This window comes from Pagrus pagrus, assembly GCF_965226575.1.
Source record: "Pagrus pagrus genome assembly, chromosome: 23".
Classification (NCBI taxonomy): Eukaryota; Metazoa; Chordata; class Actinopteri; order Spariformes; family Sparidae; genus Pagrus; species Pagrus pagrus.
In genome coordinates, this window is record NC_140205.1 from 13,018,726 (window position 1) to 13,042,899 (window position 24,174).

At 44.8% G+C, this 24,174-nt stretch overlaps 1 protein-coding gene across 14 annotated transcripts in view; it reads right to left on the bottom strand.

Moving 5' to 3' along the window:
- The window catches only part of foxp2 (forkhead box P2), a 106,116-nt gene that overhangs the window by 15,246 nt on the left and 66,696 nt on the right, over positions 1 to 24,174 (bottom strand). For 9 of the 14 annotated variants that reach the window (XM_084345519.1, XM_084345515.1, XM_084345514.1 and 6 more), the window contains 10 exons: positions 20,507 to 20,644; positions 19,019 to 19,108; positions 17,741 to 17,812; positions 16,904 to 17,090; positions 15,530 to 15,824; positions 13,794 to 13,898; positions 7,467 to 7,554; positions 5,627 to 5,710; positions 1,271 to 1,481; positions 77 to 180 (listed from right to left, as the gene is read on the bottom strand). In XM_084345519.1, the coding sequence (XP_084201645.1) occupies positions 77 to 180; positions 1,271 to 1,481; positions 5,627 to 5,710; positions 7,467 to 7,554; positions 13,794 to 13,898; positions 15,530 to 15,824; positions 16,904 to 17,090; positions 17,741 to 17,812; positions 19,019 to 19,108; positions 20,507 to 20,644 (1,374 nt within the window). The remainder of the gene's footprint in view (positions 1 to 76; positions 181 to 1,270; positions 1,482 to 5,626; positions 5,711 to 7,466; positions 7,555 to 13,793; positions 13,899 to 15,529; positions 15,825 to 16,903; positions 17,091 to 17,740; positions 17,813 to 19,018; positions 19,109 to 20,506; positions 20,645 to 24,174) is intronic. The other 5 variants (XM_084345523.1, XM_084345524.1, XR_014621520.1 and 2 more) reach the window with 5 other exon arrangements.

The window sequence follows — 24,174 nt, forward strand, 5'->3', positions numbered from 1 at the left end:
ATTGAGCGAGCTGCCATGATTCATGCAGCAATTAATTTTAATCTAATCAGGCAAAGTTAATTTATTTCCCACTCACCTGTCTTATGAGGGTTGCATAAGTAAATGGCGGTCTGACATCTGCGTTCTTATAAAACTCGTAGTTTGGGGCGATCTCTGGAAAAATAAATACTGTGTCACCACCTGAAATAATTGGTAAATTTTATTCCTTTAGGTATTGAATTTACTCAAGGTTTCATCAAATTAAAAGGGGGGGGGGAGAGAGGGGAGAAAAAGAGGGTGGGGTGGGGGGGTTAGTGGGGGCACATCAAATCAGCATTTTCCATGTCTAACAAAATGCATTTTTAATTAATCTCTCTCACGAGAGATCTTAAACACTAATACATCCATAAAATGAGATCCGTGTAGTTAGTTAGGCTTAAGTTGAATAATTTATGTGTCTTCACACTAAACACAGAGAGAGTAAATATAAACATCAAAGACAGACCGTTTAAAATGCAAAGCTTAATACATGGAACGTCTTAATGTAATAAATATTGTATTTTTTCACCATTATTTGAACTTAATTAACATTCATGCAATATTTATGCACAGAGGAAGTTCTTGTCTATTTACATATAGAGTGATTAAACACAGGATTGCTTTTATAAACCAGCCAGACATCACACAGTGCTAAGACCAACAAGCCTCTGACTCTGAGTGTGTGTGTTTATGTCAGTGTATGTGTGTGTGCGAGACAGTGTGTGTGTGTGCACATGCATGTCTGTGTATGTTAAAAAGTACACCATTATGGGTTGAGTAATATTAACAGTGCAGTGCTCAAGGTTGTGCTATCACATGTAATTTGCTATTTCAACATTATGATGTCATTAAATATGAATAGAAATTCAGTTTAAAGGGAAAACAATCAAGTCAACAAAGACTGAATTGGATTTTAATCCAAGTCAAATCAGTGACACAATTTAATATTCATGTGTTTTTGTCTATGTGTGTGTGTGTTGTGTGTGTCTGTGTGTGTGTGTCAGGGTCAATTCACATTTTATACAAGCAAATTAGGAAGCAAATTTTCCTCAGATTACAAAAATCAAAGACTTTTATCTCGTCTTTTTTTTAGGGATTTACACATATTCGAACATATTGTACACACATTTGCTTGAACGTGAATTGTCTGGACTGACTGATCGTGTGTGTGTGTGTGTGTGTGTGTGTGTGTGTGTGTGTGTGTGTGTGTGTGCGGTGCGTGTGACATGCAGTGCTGAGTAGTTGGTCCTACCTGACGAAAGGGGCATGGAGTATTTGTCCGAGTGGCGTCGGCGCATGGCTCCCATGCTGGGGACGTTTGCTCCTCCCAGTACTGACGGCACCTGAGGCATGGCAGCCATGGGTGTGATCGGCGCTGTGGGCGTGGTGGGTGTCTGAGGTAAGTTGGGGGGTGACGCTGAGGGCAAGTTCTTGGACATGGTGACGCTGGACACCAAGTTGAGCTGGGGCGGAGGAAAGACGGTAGCAGGGAGCGGGGAGGAGGGAGGAGGGAGGGAGGGAGAGACAGATAGAGGAAGGCATTATTTTGTGGTTTCTCTGACAGAGCCGAGTGTCTGCTCTCCTCCTCTCTAACACAGCTGTGTTTCCACTAACAAGGCTCGTGGAGAGGAGCCAGCCCATCTCCACTAATTACAACCACCAAATTGTATCATAAGAATTCTAATTAGAGCACGCTGTTCAAGATTATCCAACGATCAGCCTCCGTGTTATCCCGGCCCCATCTCTCTTTATCTCTCTATTTATCACTCCCACCCTCCCTCACCCCCGCCTGCCTCTCCACTACAACCACCCATAATCCTTTCACGCTGAGGCAATAAGCGAGTTAAAACCTTGTTTGCTGTAGGTGTGAATTGATCGACCCCGGTCCAGAAGCACAACCCTACTCATGACATTACGTTGCCCTTTGGTATGCAGGCTGAACTGAAGTTACTATAGTGACCCTGGCATTACTTCTGTTGCCAGAGACATTGGCAGCAACTTCGAGCCACCTCAGCCAAAATTCCTGCTATTACAGGTGGAGCCAGTGAGTGGCCTGCGCAGTGGGAGAAAGTAATTAGACCCAGTTGACTGACCAATTATACAAGGCTAATACTGCATCATGGGTAAATACCAGGCCATTACTGTCCATAGAAACACTTGAGTCTACATCTATGACTCCTTCATACTGTTGTGCTGGAATGGATGAGATACTCTGTTTGAATACATCTGTTTTCATTATTTCGTCACCATTTTCGGGTCATGGTCTACTGTCATGTTCAAATATTTTTGTGATCAAGTAGAAGTAATGGCTGAGAGGGCTTGAATCCTGACAAATATGTAGTTTAAAAGAGTTTCTATAAAACTGGAGTAACATATAGTAACAATTAAAACCACTGGCCCCCATTTCATAACAAAGCCTGGGTGTTTTTTAAACCATACAAGCCTTTGTCGTGAGCAGGTTTTATTAGGGGTTGACCAATAATGCAATTTTGTGGTACTTTGCCTGAATATTTCCATCTTCTGCTACTTTATACTTCCACTCTGTGACATTTTGAAGGCAAATACTTCAATACTTCCTTTTACTTCAATACATGTATTTGATCACTTTCATTACCAGTTTCTTTGCAGATTAATGATATTTTACGATAGTTTAAGCAACCCAGAAGTACATAAAGTAATTTGAGCTCCACCTTGAATACAAGACAGAAAGGGTGTACTGTACTGTACATGCCAAGCAAGTATTATTTTCCTTAAAAGCCTTACTTGATAGGTAGAGTTTGAGACTGTATTCTAATTAGTCTTTGTGGATGGACACTTATAATCACAGAACTTCAAACATCATCAACAACACAACTGGAAGTCATTACTCTGACAGAGATTATAGCTGATCTATCTATCTGCCCTAATCTGGTGAGGCATCCAGTGGACGATGAATTATAACACATAGAAGTTCATGTTCTTTCTCCGAGTGAAAAAAAATTAATGTGCATGTGCAGTTATGACGACTCCAGACACACTCACATTCACTCCGTCTTTGTCTCCTCCACTCCTTCAACATTAGGGACCAGAGAGCGTCAGTCACCTCTGGCACGAATGCCAACTGTGCTCGCTAATCGTCCAGCTTTTTCCACCACTTTCGCGTTTGCTTCCCAAATCTCATGTGAGAGGCTCTAACCGACTGGAAAATTCCTAACTGACCTTTTAGTCTCTGCGCTAATTTAGTTGGAATGGTAATGACATCGTTACATATTCAAACCAAATTGCCTTAATTGTGAGTCTACAAGTGGAATGCATCCGTTTGCGAGAGTTTGAATTAGAACCGACTTGAAAGATGGAAGGGAAATGGGGGGCCGAAGGCGCTGAGAGACGGAGGAGCGAGGCTGAGGAGGGAAGGTATCGGCGGTCATTTGTGGCATGTGTTGATAAATACGATGAAATGTCAAGTTTGAGAGACTCCGGTGGATGTAGGGCTTTTCGGATGATAATTATATGCCCACTTAGCTGTAATGAGCTGCTACAGTGATGTGCTGGGACAAGGGCTGGGTGCAGATACAGAGCTTGGCTGAGTACAGAGAATAAGGATGACAGTTGATGGGTTAGAGAAAGTATATACATCTGTATCAATAGGTCTGACTGATTATATACGCAGATAATTCTCTTTGTATTAACTTTTTTGTTTTGTATGACAGACGTGTGCCACAGTGTAAATCCCTGTTTAATTCATAACGTTTGAGGTCATGACAGTGCGCCTGCATCACGAAATAACAACTGCGTTTTCCTCAAAAGGCAATTTGATAAACATTCACACACTGTGTGGCAGAAAACACCTCAAAATATGCAAACTAAATTCAAAATAAATGCCTTCGTGTGTGTGCGTTCGGGCATGTATATTTATAACTTTAAAACATCATTTCCTGTCCTTTTTGCTGCCTCTGCACCTACGAGACCCGGCAACAAGCGTGACATGTTTGCAGGCGTGCCATCCCGTCTTTTTGTGTGAAATAGAATTGATTACAGGCAAATGGACGGTGGAGAGAGCACTCTGTCACCTCTCGCTCATCTGAATACAGGCAGTGAGAGATCTTATTATTCCCAACTTGCAGCCTTTGCTAACTTTGATTCGCACCCATCCATGGCATGGCCGAAAGGTAGCATTTAATGAAGTGTGATTCAGGGGAATAAATGGGGTCATGCTGGAGACAGTGCACCGGTGTCTTGCATTCATCTGGCTTTGGTTTGTTCCTGGGCTTTGCTAATGAAAAAATAGGATAGGCTAACACAGACTTTTCATATTTATCAAATGTCTGTCAGTGTGATCCCACTGGGTGTAAATCCATGCTGCCATTTGAAATCTCTCTTTTGTCGCGTCTGTCAACTTTTGCACACACATGTTATTCCACGCACCAAATCTTCATCTCACCTCCCCTCCAAAAAAAAAAAAAAAAAATTGGGGGAGCCTTAAAACTGAGGACTTAACTGTTCGTTTAAGAATTCTGTCTGAATTGCCCCCACCATCAAATGCAATTAGCTGCTCTTTCATGTGTGCTTTATGTAATGCAATACTTCATTAGCATCATTCATTCATATTCAGGCGTGGATTATAGGCTGCAAAATTCTTTATTGGACGAGATGGAACCAAGCTGCTGGAGTTTTGAAGATTAAAAAAAATGAAGCTACAGAGAGAGAGAGAGAGAGAAAGAGACAGAGAGAGAGAGAGAGAGAGAGAGAGAGATTGAATAATAAAAAGGGAGTTTGATTCCTGATGGAATTATGGGATAATTATGCTATCTTGTGATTATCTACATTCTATGATGAGAGGTGATGAGGGAAATTATTCTATTGAAAGTAGGCACTTACTAAGCAGCAGAAACACGCTAACAATGTTTTGCTCTCAAATATTTCAAAACGTCTGAAACTGGGAGGAAATAATGTTTGCCAAAAATGTATCATCTTTAATATTAAATTCAAATACAGGACGGGAGAAATGCAGTCGTAATCATTCAATCCAAAAGAAAGAAAATGTAGTGACACCATTTTCCTCCTTCGGTGACCCCTTTCACAATTTTGGGATTTTTTGCTGTTTTTTTCTGGGACCAATTTTAGCAGCAGTGTGGGTATTAATGTCAACATCGCACCGTCTTCGCCACTCGTGGGTGTAATTTTCAGGTGTTTGTTGTTAAAATGACACATCTTCTCCTCTCTCATTCCACTTCTGAGCACTGCTGCGGCCACCGAGCCAAACAGTCATCAGCAGCCAACAGGTTGTTTTGGCTATTATATCCATCACAAAGAAATGACCCTGCGTTTTAGCCAAGGACTCCACCGCTCTGCCATCTAATACACTTTCCAAACTCTATTGTCCTCTCACCGAGCACAATACCGATAAGAAGCAGATGTAACTCGGTATTAGAAAATCCCATTCCCCCTTTTCATCTTCTCGTTCAACTGGCGGGTGGGTTAAACTGTTCATTTTCTGTGTGTGTGTGTGTTTGTGTGTGTGTGTGTGTGTGTGTGTGTGCGTGTGTGTGTGTGTGTGTGTGTGTGAAGAGGGGGGGGGACTCATTCATAGCCAAGCTTGTTTACGGTAGCCGGAGCAATATGCACTCACTGGTTTGGGAGATGACTTGGGTTCCGAGGGCCGCATGTGCAAGTGGGCCATCATCGCCTGAAGACGCTCACGTTCTTTAGAAAGCTGTTAAGAGAGAAGGAGAAGAGAGTACATTAGAGGAGATTAGAGCGGAGGGGTGGGGAGAGGAGAGGAGAGGAGAGGAGAGGAGAGGAGAGGAGAGGAGGATGAAGAATCTGAGACACGAGATTCCAGTGAGGATTAAGAAAGAAAGAAAAGGTTTGATATAAACCAAGCAGTTCTGCTGGTGATGTAGAATATGAGAGGCTGGGGGAGGGAGAGAGGAGGGGGTGCAGACAGGTCAGGCAAAACAAATAGCGTTTCATCTTTTTGTCAATAGCAAAAATTTAGGTCAGCGAGGCTCTGACAGTAACAAGCTAGTCGGGCCATAAATTAGGTGGTCCTGAGTGTCTGCTCAAAGTCCTGTGGACACTGTTAGGGGGATGGAGCGCAGCCAGCAGCTGCTGAGAGGTGAAGGGGTCTTCCAAACAGGGTGCCAGGTGGCCCCGCCTCCCCGGTCCAGTTAGTGGCCCCGGCCATCGCCTATCATCAATCTAATTCGCAGGGAGTGACAGGGACTAGACCATGTGAAAGGCTCAACGCCCCCACCAACACCCTTAATATACACACACACACGCACGAGGACCAAACACACAGAGAAACAGAAAAGCAAGTACACACACATTCATACACGCACACATACATGCACTGAGCTGGGCCTCATTACTAGTGACGGCTCTCGTGGAAAAAAGAAGAGGAAGAGAAGGATGGTGGGAGAAGAAGAGAAGAGACAGGACAGACAACACAAGTGCACCGCTGTAATTGGTCACACTGTAAAGCTCAGGCTTCAATAGCTTTGGTTTGCAATGAACAACATAACACAGAAAATGAAGTAAAATTAAATAAATAACAGAATCCTTTTTATGACTCTTTTTTTTTTTTGCACGCCAGCATAACTTATTTACTTTTAAGATCCAACCACATGCCAAACAATTAAACAAAAACTGTTTATCCTACCAGAAAATAAGGAGGGAGGAAGTGCTTGGCCTTCGGAGACTAGCAGTTAGAGTTGGATCTCTTTGTAAACTTTTGCCATCGTAACATATTCGTAATATTTCCAAGAGTACCGACCCATTTTATTAACTTTATATATTGAAGAGAACTCATTAGCTCTGACCCAAAATACAATACAATGCAAAGTCTGAAGGCCTGGTTTCGACTGGCAGACTGAACATCCCCAGCTGGCACTTTGTTTGAACATACATATCTATTTGTTTCTAAAGGAAGAGGAACGCTTGTCGGCAGTGCTGAGTAATAATGTCGCTCAATCAGCGCTCTCATTATCTAGCCAGCATGACTTCTTAATAAGGTCACGCTCCACCTACTGAAAATAGTTCCCTCCTTTTGAGCTTTCTTCAGGTGCAAAGTGCAGTTAATTAACACAGCAGACCGGGAGAGATGCGCCCGCTATTAATTGGAAAGAAAAAGAGAATGAAAAAAAAAAAGAAAGCAGAGAAAATAAAGCACACGCTTAATTCAATTAAAACAGCCATAATGGCTTTGGTTGTAAGGCCTGAGGATTCCTTTGTTTAGTGGCTTTGTTGAATTCAGCAGGTCCTGCTTGTCTGGAAGTATTAAGCAGACCACAGTGTGGCCTTCCTCTTGCTCACACAACTTTCAAAAAATAAAGTTTTGATTGGCTTAAATGAGAAATGGGTTTGCTTTAGTAAAATGTGACAATGGTACAAATGTAACAATACATCAAACTTTGTTCCAACTCAGGTGTGTTTCTGCTCTTTTATTACCTGAGAGCAGAACTTACTTGTATTTCCAGCTGCTGTACGACTTGCATTTGGACTCTACACTGGGCTGTGCTCCGGTCATCGAGGGCATGTTCACTGTTTAGGTGCCTGGAGGTGGAGGGACAGACAGACAGAGATGTTACAAACCAACTCTAAAATCTATCCAATGTGTCAAAGCTAGCAGAAGAACATTCATTTTCACCATGATCCAAATTGTAGAGGATGGTAATTACAGTATCAACTTCACCACTGTTTTTTTTTTAATGATAATATTTCTATACTGGGACAATCATCTATAGGAACCTGTTAGAACCCATTGTTCCACAGTGAAATGAGGTAATTAGAAGTAACATGACGGTGTGTGGTGCCATGTTTAACATGACAATAGGCCTGCGTCAGTTAAGATGGCTAACTTCAGTGCCACCCTGAGCGCTGCTGCTGCTTTTTACAGAGAATAAAAGATGCTAGCCCAGCAGAACGGCTTTGTCTCCTTCGTTTACCGAAAACAATACACACAATTTAACACCGGCAACATTTGACACACAAAAGCAGCTCTTTCCACTGAAGGTGCATTATCTGGCAGCAGACATATTAAATGTATCTGGTGTGTTCGCCTCATTAGAAGAAAAAGGCAGCCAGACAGCCATAACAGTCAATGAGGGTTTTTGTCTTGATTGGATTTCGTCTGTAGGACACAAAAGAGCCTCGCCATTAAGATAGACCTTTATTCCTGCTAAAGCGCACATATGCAGACGCGCACGCACACAAATATGGGGCGAAAAAGGGGTTTCTAAAGTGTTGTGATGCTGGGTAATGAGCCTCTATCTAAATGATCATTGGTGACAAACTCACAAAGCAAGCTTTGAGGAGGCATGCTTATGAAATGCCAGAGCTGCCACTTTATCTCCAGTAATTATAGGTTAGCTTGCAGACCCTTCAATGATCATTTACAGCGCTGCCTCCAGTGCATTAGAGGTAGTACAAAATCTCCCTCTCTCACTGGCTTTCACTTTATCTGAGAACACACACGCTCGCTTACATTATCACGAACTTGCACAAACAGTAAAAACACACAGAAACACACACTTCCCAACCACATAGTCCTCTATTCTCTTCCCAAAACCCCTCACTTCTTGTTTATCTGCAACGTGCAAAAACAAGAACTCATTGAGCCGCCTTCTCTTGGCCTGCCAATCAAAAGCTGAATAGAACATTTGTAATCACAATAGCTCTGTACCTTTCAATTACACTGCACACCATTTAAAACCATTCCATCTCATCCCTGCTTATACTTTTTGTGACCATTTCAGGTCTAATGCTCAGAAATTTTTCATTATAAATCAAGAATGAGGTAGCATTAAGAAAGGAGGGGCGGCGGGGGGGGGGGGGGGGGGGGAGCGGGGGACGGATGAGGGATAGCGACGGCGGAGAGGGGAGGGACGAGCTGGTGGGTTTTCTCCAGCCCTGTGCCTAATTGCTGTTTCAGAATGCGCATGCAAAAAGGGGGCATTACATTAATCATTTAATCACGTCCCTCGCAGGATGAGGGAACTAATGTTGCAAATACCCTTTTCATTTCACTGCCCATAATGCTATCTTATGCACTTGATGTATGGCGTGTGTCATGAATTACAGCTGCTTCAAAAGCACAGCACGGCCTGCTCGCTGTCCCTGAAGATACCTCATTACAAAAAAAAAAAAAGAAGGAGGGGGGGGAATCTTTATTAAGTTTGCCTCTCATCGACAAGCAGCTTGTTTTTCTTTTATTTTGTCGTGCGATTGTTCTACGGCCTCTCGACAGCCCCTCCAGCCAACGCACACGCACACCTTCATCTACTGCCGGCCAGTTAGCGAGGTGATTACAGGCAGATTACTACATGCATTTATGAAATATTCAAATGGCATGCATGTCCTACTGTGCATTAATAATGCCACACAAAGACAAAAAACGAGGAGGAGGAGGAGGAGGAGGAGGGGGAGACAGACAGGCAGACAGAAAACAATAATGAAAGAACACCTTATTTACTGATGCAGGCAAAAAAAGCACTTTGTATTTCTCTTTGAGCTATAAACTGTCTTCTCTAATTGCATAAAAACTCTTTACTCTTATCTGTTATTTCATCTCCTTCCAAGCCCATATACTCATGAGAAAATTATCATTACACTGCAGCTCTGATCTTTTGGTTGCCTCTAATCATAAACAAATCTAAACGAGATGCAGGTGAAAATGTAAACAGAAAAAAATAAGAGTCAGACTGACTCATCTTAACTGTAACAACCAGGTACAATCCTTTAAACCGAGAGGCGGAGGATACATGTCTCACTGTCAGGCTTGGCTGGCTGCTGTTTGTGTTTACTGTTCATGCCTCGCTTTAGAGGAACATTGATTTCTGCCTTGAAGAGGGAATTTCTCATGCGATGAAGGCCTTGTGAGGACGGGGGGAGGAAAGGATGGAGATTGAGAGATGTAGCGGAGAAATCAGAGCAAATAACAGCAACTAAAGAGACTGATAAATAAGAGGGGGAGGGAGAGAGAGGTGAGACACAGCCGCCTGTTTTTCAACCCCCAGATAAAGACTTCTTTTTATTGGATGCTGCAGTTTCTCTTAAAGAGAAGGGAGCAAAACATCTCAAAGGTTTTTCCCCACAGCTGTGTGTATGAATATGTATAGGCCATCAACGTCCACCAAGGGCCTAATAATAAATCTATTCAAGCCAGCATGTATGGATGATACACTTGTGCTAATTGTCTGTGTGTATTATCAGGGGCTGCAGAGGAGAGCAAGTTAGGCCCCCTAACTGTCTACATGTGACACACCAACACTAGACTAGCCAGACTAACACATACACATATACAAAGAGAGGAAGAAGCAGCCATATGTGACTACTGTACACCTACTACTGTGCACAAACAAGCACACGCACACACACACACACTCCCCATGGTGGTAGTGCATAAGTAATGCCCTCCGTTTTAAAGGTCTTGTCACAGTGCAGCAGACATGTGGAGGGGTAGAGGGGAGCTCGGCTATCCAGGGGCCAGGGGCCTGCCTGAATCCACTGTGTGTGTATGTGTGTGTGTGTGTACATTAAATAGAGACTAAGACACTTGGCTGCTGCCTTGTGGGTTTAATTAGCAGTGGGTTACAGACACCAACGTTCAGGTTAGCGGCTGAGCTTGCCATTTTAACATGGAGCCTGCCTTCCTGCCAGTAATAAGGAGAGCGGAGTGGTGACAGAGAGTGGAAGGAGTTAAGTGTGTGTGTGTGTGGGAGCAAGTGTGTGTTTATGTGTTGAAACACTGTGTGTTATTGCGGTGCAAGGACACTGATATACAAGGTGAAAGGCCGACATAGGGGCGATAAAAGCTGAGAGGGGCGTGAGATCAGGAGTGATTTAAATCCCGTAAGTGTAGAAGTCTGTACAAAAACTGCAGGAAATAGAAAGAGGTTTTTGTACGGTGGTGTTGCCATACCCTACAAGAAGCCATTGCTCAACTGCTGTAGGTACAACGTCAGCAATGTCAAACACCGTCTATTTCAGTACGTTCAAATGTATGAAAAATTGAAAAAACCCAGAATAACATTTCTGTAAAAATGGTAATTTCATAGATGGTTATCATCTTGTGATTTTATACTGCTGTCAGAACGTTAGCTAGCTAGCATACATTCAATGCATTAGCTAGCTAATTAGCTAAAAAGGTTCACCTCATATGATAATGAATTTTTAAATATCTTAGAATGGAAAAATGCTTTGTTTTTTCTAGGGTGAGGACCCCCCACCAGAATTTCCTCCCCCTGAATGTTGACTCTCTGGCTACAGCCTTGCTTGTACAGCTATGCAAATGATGACATGAAGAGCCTCAATCCTTTTTTATTCTTTATGTTTACCATAAAAGCCCCCACAAAAATAGCTCCACTTGCACTAATAGCATTTATGTTCCTCCCTCTTTCTTTCTCATGTAACTGACACAAATACACACACACACAAACCCCAACACCCACCACTCAAGAAACATCCCCAGCAATATCATTTCATTTTGAACTTCAGAGAGCTAATTCAGGGTGCCAGCCACCTCGCGGCTACCTTTTCCAGGTGAGAACACTTAAAAGCATGCTGAGGAGCTATTAAATGCTGATCTTGACAAGTTTCTTCATGCAACAAAACAATAGATGACTAAACGTGTCACCGCCGCTGAGCTGAGCTCCTACAGCGAGCTGCGAGACGCCAGCTTGACTTGTCCCCCCCCCCCCTTTCGCCTCCCCGCGCACGTAACCCACACCCAACTACCTAACATCTAAACTGTCATCTAAATCTGACACCCGCTTTATGTAACCCCGTTTAAACTGTGCCTGTGTGTGTGTGCAAAGTGTGTGTGTGTAGCCGACTGGCATCTCCGGAAACATGAAAGGACTCCCTCTGACACCGACAATCACTGCTCCAAGGCACGCCACCGAGCAGCCATCTTTGTTCTGATGACGAGACTGCCTTCTTTGTTGGTGCCTGTTTTCATGTGCTGGCTGGGTTACAGTATAAGAGCCAGCCTCTGACTTGCAGGGGTGTGTGTGTGTTGGCGGGGGGGCTGAACCAAGACACTGTTCTGTTTTGTAGCAGCCGATGTTCTGGCACGCGCTCCTACTAAACCATCTGCCAACCTGTGTTCTCGCTTTCAAGTTTGAAATCTACCTGTTTTCTCCCCGTCTGTCTTCCTCGCTCTCTCAGTTTGTCTTTACAACCACGCGTCCTTTTGCATCGACTCGCCAGCTTACTGGATTCGCAGACACACCGCTTTACACATTGCATCTCTGCCCCTCACCTAAATAACCAGCTAAGCTACCTAGACACAGTATCCTCAGAGCACACAGACTTAGGTTTTGTTTGCGTGTGAGCGGAGCGTACAGTGCACAGGGATAGGCTGATGTCTCCTTTAAGTAAGTGAACTGAGGTGATAGGACAAGATATCAGAAAAACCTGCTAATCCGGAGCAGGCTTGCCTCCTCACACACACATTTGTTTCCCAAGCTGCAAGGCAAACTCTTCTACCTGGACTGAAGCACATGTAGTCCGGGTTGGACGCACATTGCACGCTGAAAACTGGCTTTTCATAAGCAAGCAGCTTCTGGAACGATACAAGATGATGCCTATGGATGTCCTCTGCAGAAAACTGTTACTGACATTGACAAGCACGTGGCGCATTTTCCACAGGGGATAAGCAAACACACTTGTCAGGCTGTAGTTGTAATATATATTCACCTCTGATTCATTTAAATCCATCGCTGTCAATTATGGCTCCTTTGAGCGCATTGTATGCCTTGATAGAGTGTGAAAATCCAGCTTAATGTCACGTCTGGCTGTGTTTTTTAAAGACCGGTAAACACCGTGTTTATGAGACTCATTTCATTCCACAGACGCACCTTTTAGCTTTAATTCACAAGCTGCTGTAGAATTAGTAAAAGCCTGACCTAAATCCTACAGCAGCTCCCCCATGGGTGGACTAGTTTCTTGTATCTGTACTTTTTTTTTTTTTTTTTTGCTTTCTGCAACTTATTACAGTCACTAGTGTAGAGAAATGCATAATTTGGGGGAAAATACACCAGAACAATGTCCTGATTTCAGGAGTTTATGCGAATTCACATGGACATTTACAGCCCCTGAAAAACACTCGCCAGATCGTTATTTCACAGTTAATTACAAATCTAATTAGAATATTCAAATTAAAGCTTTCCCTTTCTTTTCTTCTCTGTGTGAGAGCAGGGAGCCAGGGAAAGAGTGATAGTGAGAGAGAGAGAGAGAGAGAGGGAGAGAGACTCAGTGAGTGGCAATGTGATAACCTGTAATCGGCAGTGCTGCAAACACCTTCTTCCTTTGATGTCCCCCCACTAACATCCTGGCAACAAAGCCGGCCAATTACAAATGAGCTAATTAACTAAATTGTTGATGGAGCATGAAGAGTTCATTTGCTCTGGCGGCTGCACCATGACAACAGTGAATGGGGGCCTTTTGTTGTGGAGGTAAGTGTGCGGCCGTGCGAGTTGCCATTAGCTTTTGACGCTTTTTCACAAACCTATCAGGCCCCTCCACGCCGGGAAGGAGATTTGTTATGGATCAGAGTTGGTTTGAATCCTGCGCTGCCTGAGCTGAACCCTGTCAACTGGCTGTCTGCGGGGTCAAAATGTGCTCTTTGAGAGGCGGTGATGTTTTCTTTGTTAGGCCCACACAGAAAGGAGGTGCTGTGGCATAAGGGGGGAACCTGTGTGCCTTTCACAATAAAATAGATACCAGCTTCTTGCACATGGTGTTAACAGGGAGAGGTGAAGAGGCAACACCTTTTGCTGTATGATTCTTACTTCAAAAACTGTCCGAAGTCCTCGCAGATGTTCTCACAGCCGGGCCACTTGCAAACGCCGTGACCGTACAGGGGGTGGGTCCCTCCACTTTCTTCATGTAGCGAACTGAAAGAGAGAAGAAGAAGGGAGGGAGGTCAGGAGAGTGAGGAGGGGAGGGCAGCATCGAGGTCATTGCAGAAATCTGTAAAAGGCTCGAGGACGTTTGTAACTTAAGGTTACAGTCGGCAGGAAGAGGGGTCAAAACAGGTCAGTTTTGGCTGAATTGTTCAGCGAGAAACACACAAATATACCAACAGAGGCACAATATGCAGCTACATGGACTAAGAGACTAATATGTGACTTCAGCTTAATCCCCCAATGGAAATCTAGAGTGAGCTGTAGCTTTGTCTCCACCACTGCCACCATCCCATCTTGTAAAGCCATTACGGGGGTGGGAGGGGTGGACGCTTTCAAGTAAACATTAAAAATCCAGACAGCCATATAATTTTCATCAGGAGATTAATACTCTGTGTAACTTATGTTCTTTGAGGACGAAGGGGGAGCTGGCGTTTTTCAAATGGCACCCAAATAAGTTACGACCCTGCCTAGACAGCACATCCTATTAAAGATGACAGTTTAACCTTTAGGCTTGGCACTGGTGTGTGTGTGTGTGTGTGTGTGTGTGTAGATGTGTTTGTCTGCTTATAGCTGATGCCTGTACTTGTATGTGTGTGGTCCATGAATATGTGTGTGTGTGCTGGCAGAGCTCACACTGGGGTTTTACGGAGGGGCTTTCCCCGCATCGATCCGTGGCATGTTAGTAAGCAGTGCTCCTGACAATACTCCTTGTTCGATCATTATGAGACACCACACACCCCTCGGGACGCACGCAGGCAGATAAAAAGTATTTTTTTCCCCTCCTTTCTTCCCTCTCCTCTCATTCCCTCCCTTCCTCTCTGTCTTCCTTCTGAAGGTATCTTTTTCAAGCCTCCTTTTAGTGGTACTGGAGAGATAGCATCTACTTTAAACCAATTACACAGCACTTCCACCTCCAGTGTGAGTCTCTACCGAGCATCCACACAGACACACACACCGCTACCCTAAGTCCTTATTATAATATCGCCCAAGAAAAGCCTTTGAATAATGCATGGGCCAGATAGGCAGATATGTGAACAGTCAGTGTTTTGGCGCTGGGTGCATTTATAAAAGACGCCATCACAAGGATAAACATCCTGGAAACGCCACTCAAGGCATCACGTATTCTGTTTACATGACAAGCAAGCAAGGAAGGTAATTTTCAAAAGAGAAAAAAAAAGAAAGAGAAAGCACTAAATACTTAATGTACAAGCAGGTTACCTTGTCTTGCCTGCCAGAGAGGCTTGTTGTAAGTGTGCCTGCCTGCATGGCTTCCTCTCCCTGCTTTTGATATCTGTGTGCAAGCTAAGTGCGTTCAATGGCACACGCGCTCCCTTGGGAGAACAAGGCTCTTATTTTTTTGAATATTGCCAAGACGCTAATAAACTATTGAACAAATAAACAAAACATCAGGTTTCCCCTGTTGTAAGAATGCTGTTATTTTAAACGAGGACAAACACTCTGGATGAGAGTTCTGATGTGTTTCTGCACTGAATTGTGGCACAAAGACAAACAAGCTCTTGTGTGCGCTGCTGTAAACTTTTCATCTTCTCTGCCTTTTTCCTGTGGAAAAAAAAAAAGAATAGAAAAGGTGGGCGGATGACATCTCAATTATTTTTTACCTCTCTCGCTCCCTTTCCCGTTCCCTTTCCCTCTCTCTTCTGTGGTTGAGGACGGGGGACTGTCCGTTGGCGATGGAATGGTGAGAGATGGGTGGCGACGCTTTGGCGGGATTGGAGGAGGAGGTAGTTGAAGAAGAGTTGTTGGTGGAGAGGTCGAGACCACCGCCGCCGCCACCCCCGCCGGTGCCGGTGTTGCCGCTGTTGTTGTGTTTGATGCCGTTGTCCTCCATGCTGTGACCGCCGGCTCCGGTCACGTCCTTCCACAACTGCTGGAGCTCTGCGGGGCTCAGGCCGGCTAGGGAAACAAGGAAGACAACTGTTGTGACTGCTGTGGGACAAAAGCTGAACTTTATTCAACAGCCTGAAAAGTTGTCTAAAGCTGCATGACTCAAGGCCTTCCCCTCAGTGACTGGCTATCATCCTGTGCTGCTTCACTGCAGACCTGAGCTTGAACTCATACTGTACTGATCAATAAAAACAAGTGTGCTGTTGTTCTTCCTCTCTGCTCAGTTAGATACTGATTTTAACCTGTTAACAGATTACTCTTCCAGTCCTCAGTCTCAAATTTTGTGTGTGTTTTCACTGAGGAAGAACTATAAAACATTGATCACTGTGAATGTTCCAGATAAACAAGCTTTGTCCACTGCTTGTTTCCAGCTTGGCAACTAATTAGGCAAAATTGCACTCCTTTGATTTCCTCCTAACATCTCTCTGCCTGTTGTTTTTCGAGCTCCGCCATTTTGGTGGTAAACAACAAACATAGGTGTTTACTTGGCTCAGGGGAAGAAAATGGAGCCTGCTCTCCTCTCTCTCCCTGTCCTTTTTTATTCTTCTCTTTCTCCCCTCCCTGGCTCTCGGAGAAGGCAGTAAACAACAACAACAACAAAAACCGAGGAAGAAAGGAGGGGAGGCTGGGGGAGCGGGGGGAATAGAAACAGAGATGGAAAAAACAACAAACACAAACATAGGCAGAGGAGAGCTTAGAGGGAAACAAAGAAAGCCACAATCAGACAAGAAGAGAGAGAAAAGAAAGAGTGGAAGACTAAAACAAAATGATCATGTGGAGAGTTAGGGACAAAGTGGAAGGCACAAGAGCATACCAATGAGGGGAAGGCAGACAGACATACAGACATACTTAAAGATAACGCAGGGCGGATGCAGGTGCATACCAATGAGAAACACAAAGACAGACAGGAGAGGAGTGGGACAGACAGGCTTGGAGATGAAGAAAGGGACAATGACAGTGACAGAGGCAGCAGCGCTCACACCTGCAGACAAAACACAGGAAGCACGTGACCACCACTGGAGCAAGTCACATGCTCCACATTAGCGCGGCCACATTTCCCCTCCTCCTCCCTCTCTCCCTCCACTTACCTTGCGGAGGCAGGGTCTGTCCGGGCAGGGCGGCCTGGCCGGGCGCGGGCCCCGGCAGCGAGAGCAGGCCCTGCCGCTGCATGTTGAGCAGGTGCTGCTGCTGCTGGAGCTGCTGCATCTGCAGGAGCTGCTGCTGGAAGACGAGCTGCTGGGCGGCCAGCTGCTGCTGCTGCTGCTGCTGCTGTTGCTATAGAGAGAGAGAGGAGCGAGGAGGAGGAGGAGGAAGAGGAGAGGAGCAAGAGAGGAGCGGAGAGAGGAGGGAAAATTACAGAGGAATTAACAACTGTGTGAGAGAGAGAGGAGAGAGAAGACGGAGGGATGTTGTGTGCTGTGTGAAGTGTCTGCACTCGCTCGCCTCTGCCGTGACCTTAGCTACACCTCTCTGCCTCTTCTTCTGCCTCTCTGCACGCTCTCCCTCTCTGTCTGTGTTCACTTAGTCTTCCCTCCTGTTTTTTGGGCTGTACCACAGTGCTGTTCTCCTCTCTTTGTGTGTGTTCATGTCTGTGAGTGAGTGCGCTAAAACAGACACAAAGCTGTACTGATATACCAGCTCTCAAGCCTGTCAGTGTATGTGGCTTGTGATTGTGTATGATACTAAGCCTCTGGTATAATCCCCCATCCCACAACCCTCCCCCCTGCCTCCACCACCACCACCACCCCTGATAGTTAATTGTCTCGCCTTCGCTGATGGTCTGTTACAGCTTATGTGGCCAGAGGGAGCTGGCAGAATGAGAGATTTACAACATAAAGTGTGTGTGAATGCATAGACACAAGTGCAATCACACCCCAACATGTGCACACGCATGCACAACGCTTCAACCCCCCCTTTTCACCCACCCCTCGCTCTGCTCTCCTCGCTGCCTCACTGAGTTGTTTATCGCTGGGCCAGACAGGCGATTGCGTAAGCCCCTGTGCAAAACAACAACAAAAACAACAACAAAATGAAAAACATCAAACTCAGTCACCGCCGCAAGAACAAGTCTGAGAGGGAGTGAATTTCAGGCAGAGACAAAAGCTTTGAATCTGAGCCGTAACACGTTGGACTGTCATTAAATCATGAACACAGGTAATAATCAGCAGTAAGTACACACTATTAGATTTGATGGATTATATTCAGTCTTTCTCGTCTGTAGTGTCAAGTTTTTTCCAGTTTTTGTTCTCCTCTCCTCTATATGCATGTCTATGTGCATGCAGCGTGTCATGCTCATGTGTTTCTGTATGTTTGTGTCATGGTGGACCTGGAGGAAAGCATGGAGGTGGGGGGTAAAACTTGTGATGCGCTCACTGGAAAACAGGCTGCATAATGGAGTGATGGAGGGAGGTAGTTTGTCCCCCCCTCTGCCACCCACCCCCCACAGCCTGCCTCAAGAGAAATAAGGGAGCAATTTCTATTCCATATTTGATGGCGGGGGCCCCTGAAAAATTCTATTCGCAAATCCAAACAGAAACAAAGCCGCCGGGAGGTCAGTGGCGGCTTCCTGTAGGGGCAGCATAATGGGCTGCTTGAGGAGACACAGAGATGCAACACAGAGAGAGAAGTGTGTGTGTGTATGCGTCTATGTGATACCTTTTTTTCTGATCAATTTAACTGCCTCAACACGTACGGTATTGACTGGATGTGGCCCGCCGCGTGACACTCGAACGCAGCGACGCAAATGTGGCTGAGGCTGTCGTGCTCATCCCCTCCTCTTCAGCAGGCGGAGAGGACGAGACGGAGCCGTGTCTGTCCACCAGCTGCCTGTCATTGTGATTTATGGGCGTCGTAGGCTGTAACTTTAGCTGTGGACGCATGTGTTTGGATGCCCATAGAAACAGTTGACTAACGAATTGGACCCAGGACCCTCGGTCTCTGGTCTCCTTTCTGTAAATCAGTGAGAGTGAGCGCAATGTCTAGGTGTGTGTGGACGTCACTTGGAAGTGTTCAGTCAGAGCCTGTGTGAAGGTAGGAGGAACAAAAGTATAGTTGGGAGTTTTGTTTAATCGCCAATCAAACTAATAAACAAATTAACCATCTGATGTGGTTAATCTGAGGCGAAGAGACGGAATGAAATCAAATATTCCCTTTTTCTTATTTTATCTTAGGTGTAGGTGTGTGTGTGTGTGTCGTGCTCTTACCTCTTTTACCTGCTTGCCGGGGTGTTGCTGTTGGAGAAGCTGCAGGTGAAGCTGCTCCTGTTGTTTCTTATAAAACTCCTGCAGGTGTTGCTGTACACACACACACACACACACACAAACAGATGCACACAAGCAGAGGATAAGAATGAGTTAATCTACATTGTCTCATATACAGTACAACTCTGTAAAACTTTATAGGAGTCAAAGATCAAATTGAAAAAACTGTATTGCCATATTGGGGACTAATTCTAATGGAAAAAAGAGAACCATCAAAGTCGACCCTTTCCCTCTTCATCTTGTCTGTTTGCTCCAGCTGTACTTCATATGTCAGTTCTGCAGCAACTGTTGCACATTACAAATAAAACATCCTCCTGCTTTTGGCATTTGTATCCTCGCGTCTTTCACAGTCCTCTCCATATGGACTTTTAATAGTCGCACTATTCTGTAGGGGGCAACAATTCATCATATTAACTACGCATTTGGCAGCCAGAGTCCACTGGCGTCCTTTGGAGTGGCTGAAATAAACAGAGTAAACCCTCTCAGGAACAAGTCTGCTACATTAAACTGATTCCTTTAACACACAAACTGTGACAGCTATTTAGAGGATGATTTTATTTCATGATATCTTCAGGTGGCTTTTTTGGCCTGGAGGAGAGGTCTATGAAGATCTTTCTAACTTCACTCTCTGCTCACTGAGCTTGTGCTTCCCTGTTGATTTAGGATTTCAGATGCTTAATGATCCATGTGACAGATTCCCTTCAAAATGATTCAGACCGACCATGTAATCCTTATAGTACTGTAAACTCAAGAGTGCCTTCAGTTGCGGTGAAAAAGGCAGTGCACTGAAACCAAACGTAGAGTCTGAGCGCTCCTCATGAAGAGGAATAATCAGAATGACTGACATTCTTAATTAAACAATTCTCTTTCCCTTAATCAAATCTAAGAATGAGAAATGCATTTCAACTCTGACACGTGCCTGCGCCGAATGTGTGCGCCTTCTCGAGCTGATTCCAAACATTACATCATCCATCACCCATCATTCAGCTCTCTGTGCCCTACTCTCCCAGTCCCTGATGGATGCTTGTCAGGGAATTGAACCAGTGACACACCGGAGACGGTTAATTAGAGGTGACGTGAACAAGTGCGTCAATTTCAGATTCCTCTTGGTAAGCGTGTCAAGGACAACCGGGCTGTGGTGAGTTGGCATGAGCGGCTGGTGGCTATACACTGGAGCACAGAGTGACTCAGGGTTGTGTGAGGGAATGTGTGTGTGGTTTGGTTGATGTTTGCACACACACGCCAGACAGTCATGCCAACTTTCAGGATGTATATATGTCTCCAACATACCAGCCTACTGCTGATGGGGCATGGCCCGATAAAGGTGTGTGTGTCTGCATGACCTATGACCCTTTGTCTGAGGGTGCATGTATTGAAGTGTGAGTGTGTGTGTGTGTGTGTGTGTGTGTGTGTGTGTGTGTGTGTGTCTACCTGCTGCAGCATTACAGCCTGCTGCTGCTGGAGCAGGGCCTGGAGCTGCTGGGGGGAGAGAACCTGCTGCTGGAGGATCTGCTGCATCTGTTGCGGCGTGATCACCTGGGGACTCATCATGGCCACTGACACTGGAACCTGGACGGGAGGGATGAGAGAGGAAGGGGTGCAATGAGTTGACCAACAGGATCGGGAGGTAGAAAGGGTGAGAAAATTGAGAAAGGGGAGGAGATGAGGGTCAACAATTAAAGAATAGGAGTGAAATGAATGGAGGAGAAAGGAGAAAGTTGGGAAAATAGATCATTAGAAACGTGCATCAGGCCTACTGGCAGAGATCTACTGGGAGTGTGGTAATTGGTAACTGAGAGGTAGGGAGAGCAGGCCTCCCATGGCCGTGACGCTTGGCAGCCTAGAGGAGATGCTGAAGGACAGATGGGTGCTGTGCCTTTGTGTTGCTCGTCTTATTTTGCTCTGCCTCCACCCCGCTGGGAAAAGGACGAGATTTAAATAGACGTAGACCTTAATTAGCAGGACCCTTGAACTCCCCCCCCCCCCCCCCCACTTCAGCGTGCCTATCAGCGCTGCTATTGTGAAACAGCGTGAAATGCACAACTCCATAAAGTTGATAGGAACTACACTGATGAAGTGGACACCTCAGCGGGATGTGGCGGGTTGTTGGGGGTTCACCCTAAGCTACTTTTAATGTTGGACGAGAGCAAGTTATTTCACAAGACGCTTTCTGCAGTGAACAAGTTTTACATCAACCAAAAGCACAACTGTTTCTCGCTCTCTGCTGACGTGCCATTTTTAAAAAATGGATGTCATTTTAAGGTGATAGTCATTAAAATATGTGCTGTCAAAACTGCAGCCAAAACAAAACAAAGACACATATCCTGTATTTCCGCCAAATTCTTCTGAAAACGGCAGCGCGAGCGACTTCTGAGGCAGTAGATCAATGGGAAAAGGATATGTTTCTCTTCGCTCTTTGATTGTGTGCGCACTTTAACCGGAGAGTGTGGGCTAACGGTGATACTGTGGAGTGTCGACTCCTCGTGGCTGCTTAAAAATTTAACAACTTTAGGAGAGAGAAGATAATACTGTGCTAAAACTGTTTACTTTTCACTCGAGTAAATTATTTTATAACCAACGCGGCAAAAACACACCAGTTGATTCACCTTGACTCAATATTGATTGAAGTGAGTTAAATCTCCTCTTCTTTCCCTTCATGACCTTTAAAATGTAATGAAATCAGCTTGAACATTAAATACTTTGATGTCTCCGGCACTACGATGTACTAATATATCATTTTTAGATGCATCTTGTCAACAAAGATTCTTGACAGACGAGCTTTATGCGACTATAACACAATTAAAATATCAACATGTAGTAACACCTTCACGGATGCTAATTGCGACAGTCTCTTGCATGGAGCTGCCACGACAGTAGCCAGCCTATATGGTGTGTCAAGGGGCCAATAAGACATCCCTGTCCTCATCGCCAGCTAATCAAGCTGCCTTGATTACTTTCCATGCATGTCTCTCCTCCCTCGCTCCCTCTCTCTCTCTCTCTCTGTCAGGCCTTGACACGTCCTTGTTTAGCTCTCCTCTCCTCGACGCCAACCCCCCACCCCAGGTTTTCCCCCCTCTTTGATTAGCCGAGACATTTGCATGGTCACTACACATTTTTCATTTTAGAAGTCATTATGCATTAGTGGCTCCTGATCGCCCGCCTTGACTAATCCTGATGAACTGAAAATCACAGCTGAAGGTCAACTTCCAGCCGGCCCCGCTGCACATTCATATTCATATTCAAACAAATCCTGCCTCCATTGTTCATTAGGGTCTTAGAGAGAAGGGACTCCATCTAAGGTGGGAGAGGTGGAGGAGGAGGAGGAGGAGGAGGATGTTGTGGTACATCTCTTTTCTTCTCTGGACTCCTCTGTGCAAAGGGTGCAGGAAAGAAAACGCATTCACAATAAGCGAGGTGCCGAACAAAAGCCGTCAAAAGTTGCAAATTAAACAGTCCGTGTGTAATTATGCAAATGCTCTGCTTACACCTTCAATGTTATTAACCCTTAAAGGTACATTTGCTAGGTAAGTAATTACCCCCGCAGTCACTCCTGGTTTTGTGTTGGATGCCATGACAATAGGACGAGTGCAGCTGAGAAACAACATGAGTGATGCACTCATTAAGACTATTAATTGGATGCTGGCTCAAAGATGTTTTGGTTCACAAAAGGGATGCAGGCTTAGACATGTAGGATTTAACACAAATGTATGCGCATGCATATATAAAGTGGAATTAAATATAAATTCTACATCGCACTTCAAACGGTTTCCTTGTTGTGTAAGTGGGGGAAATACAAGCATTCATAGTCAGATACCTGTAAATGAATAATGCAGGATTTCCGCAACAAAACAAGACTTCAACAAAGAAAGTCTAAACAGCAAACAAACCAGGTTATGAAACTGGAAGTTCCTTTTTACACTTTTGAGGCGTAATGCACGATAATCATCTTCATTTCACCGCTGCTCCAGACAGAAAGAGGGGAAGAAGAAGAAGGGAGAAAAGGCAGGAGGAAGAAAGAGAGGGGAGAAAAGGCACTGGCCCACGTCCATTGTGAAGTGCAGCACAATGCTAATTCCAGCATTTAACTGCATGCTTTTCTGCTTGACGTATCAGAGGCTCCAAGATGAAAGCAGATAAGTAATTGCTCTCCTGGTTCTTATTCTTCACTGACAACCCATAAATTTAATTTTACACACACGTTCATTTACATTTTCGAGTATATGACATGATAATTGCAGGAATATAACACCTCCATTTTGCAGGATACTGCACGAGGGCTTGATTGACGGGAGCGGTGAATTGAAAGGAACAGGAGGCTGAATTGCCTCTCCTAGAAATGATTTTGCCACGAAGGGATAAAATTAATGAGCATTTACTCCACGATGGCAGTGGCGTAAACATCCGCGCGCCGTGGATAGACTGGAGACGAGCCATGATATCCAATTGGGCTGTGCCTCTGTTTCTCTGTAATCCAAAAGGATATATTTCTAACACTGGCGCTCAAAAAATATTAATAGGATTTATTAAATTGTTGGAAATTAGCTGCAGCTGATGTGGCCACTGGGGACCTTAATAACAAAAAAGGTGCTTCTCCTGTTTTTAATAGAGAATTTGGACCGAAAGTAGTTTGAAAATTGCTTTTGAACAAGTCATTTGAATGTAAGAGCCATGCTTATTTAATGGTGACCACCATTTGAACCCCTATTTGTTTACGTCCCTCGTCTTAAAGAGAGCCATGAGCTGTATTGACATGAACTTTGAAGCCATGTGCTTTACCCTCGAAGTTGGAGAGCAAAACAAAGGACCTTTAAATTGGCTTCTGATGTGAAAACACTGGTGGGGCCCCTCACCAGAACAAGCGGATCATAACACCGCTCTTGTCACACCGGCAGCCTGTAACCAGCCTCTCCAACGCCTCGTGAAAGGTCAAGCTCTTCCACAGAGAGCTCAGGTATCTCTTCCAGGCAAAAAGCTGGCACCACAGTCTCTTGTTACGTTTGATTTAACTGGGCATCCTGGCATTAAATGCAGGACACTGCCATCTCCGCTGTGTGCTGGCTAACACAGCTGTGTGTAACTATCTGGACCGATGGACAAAT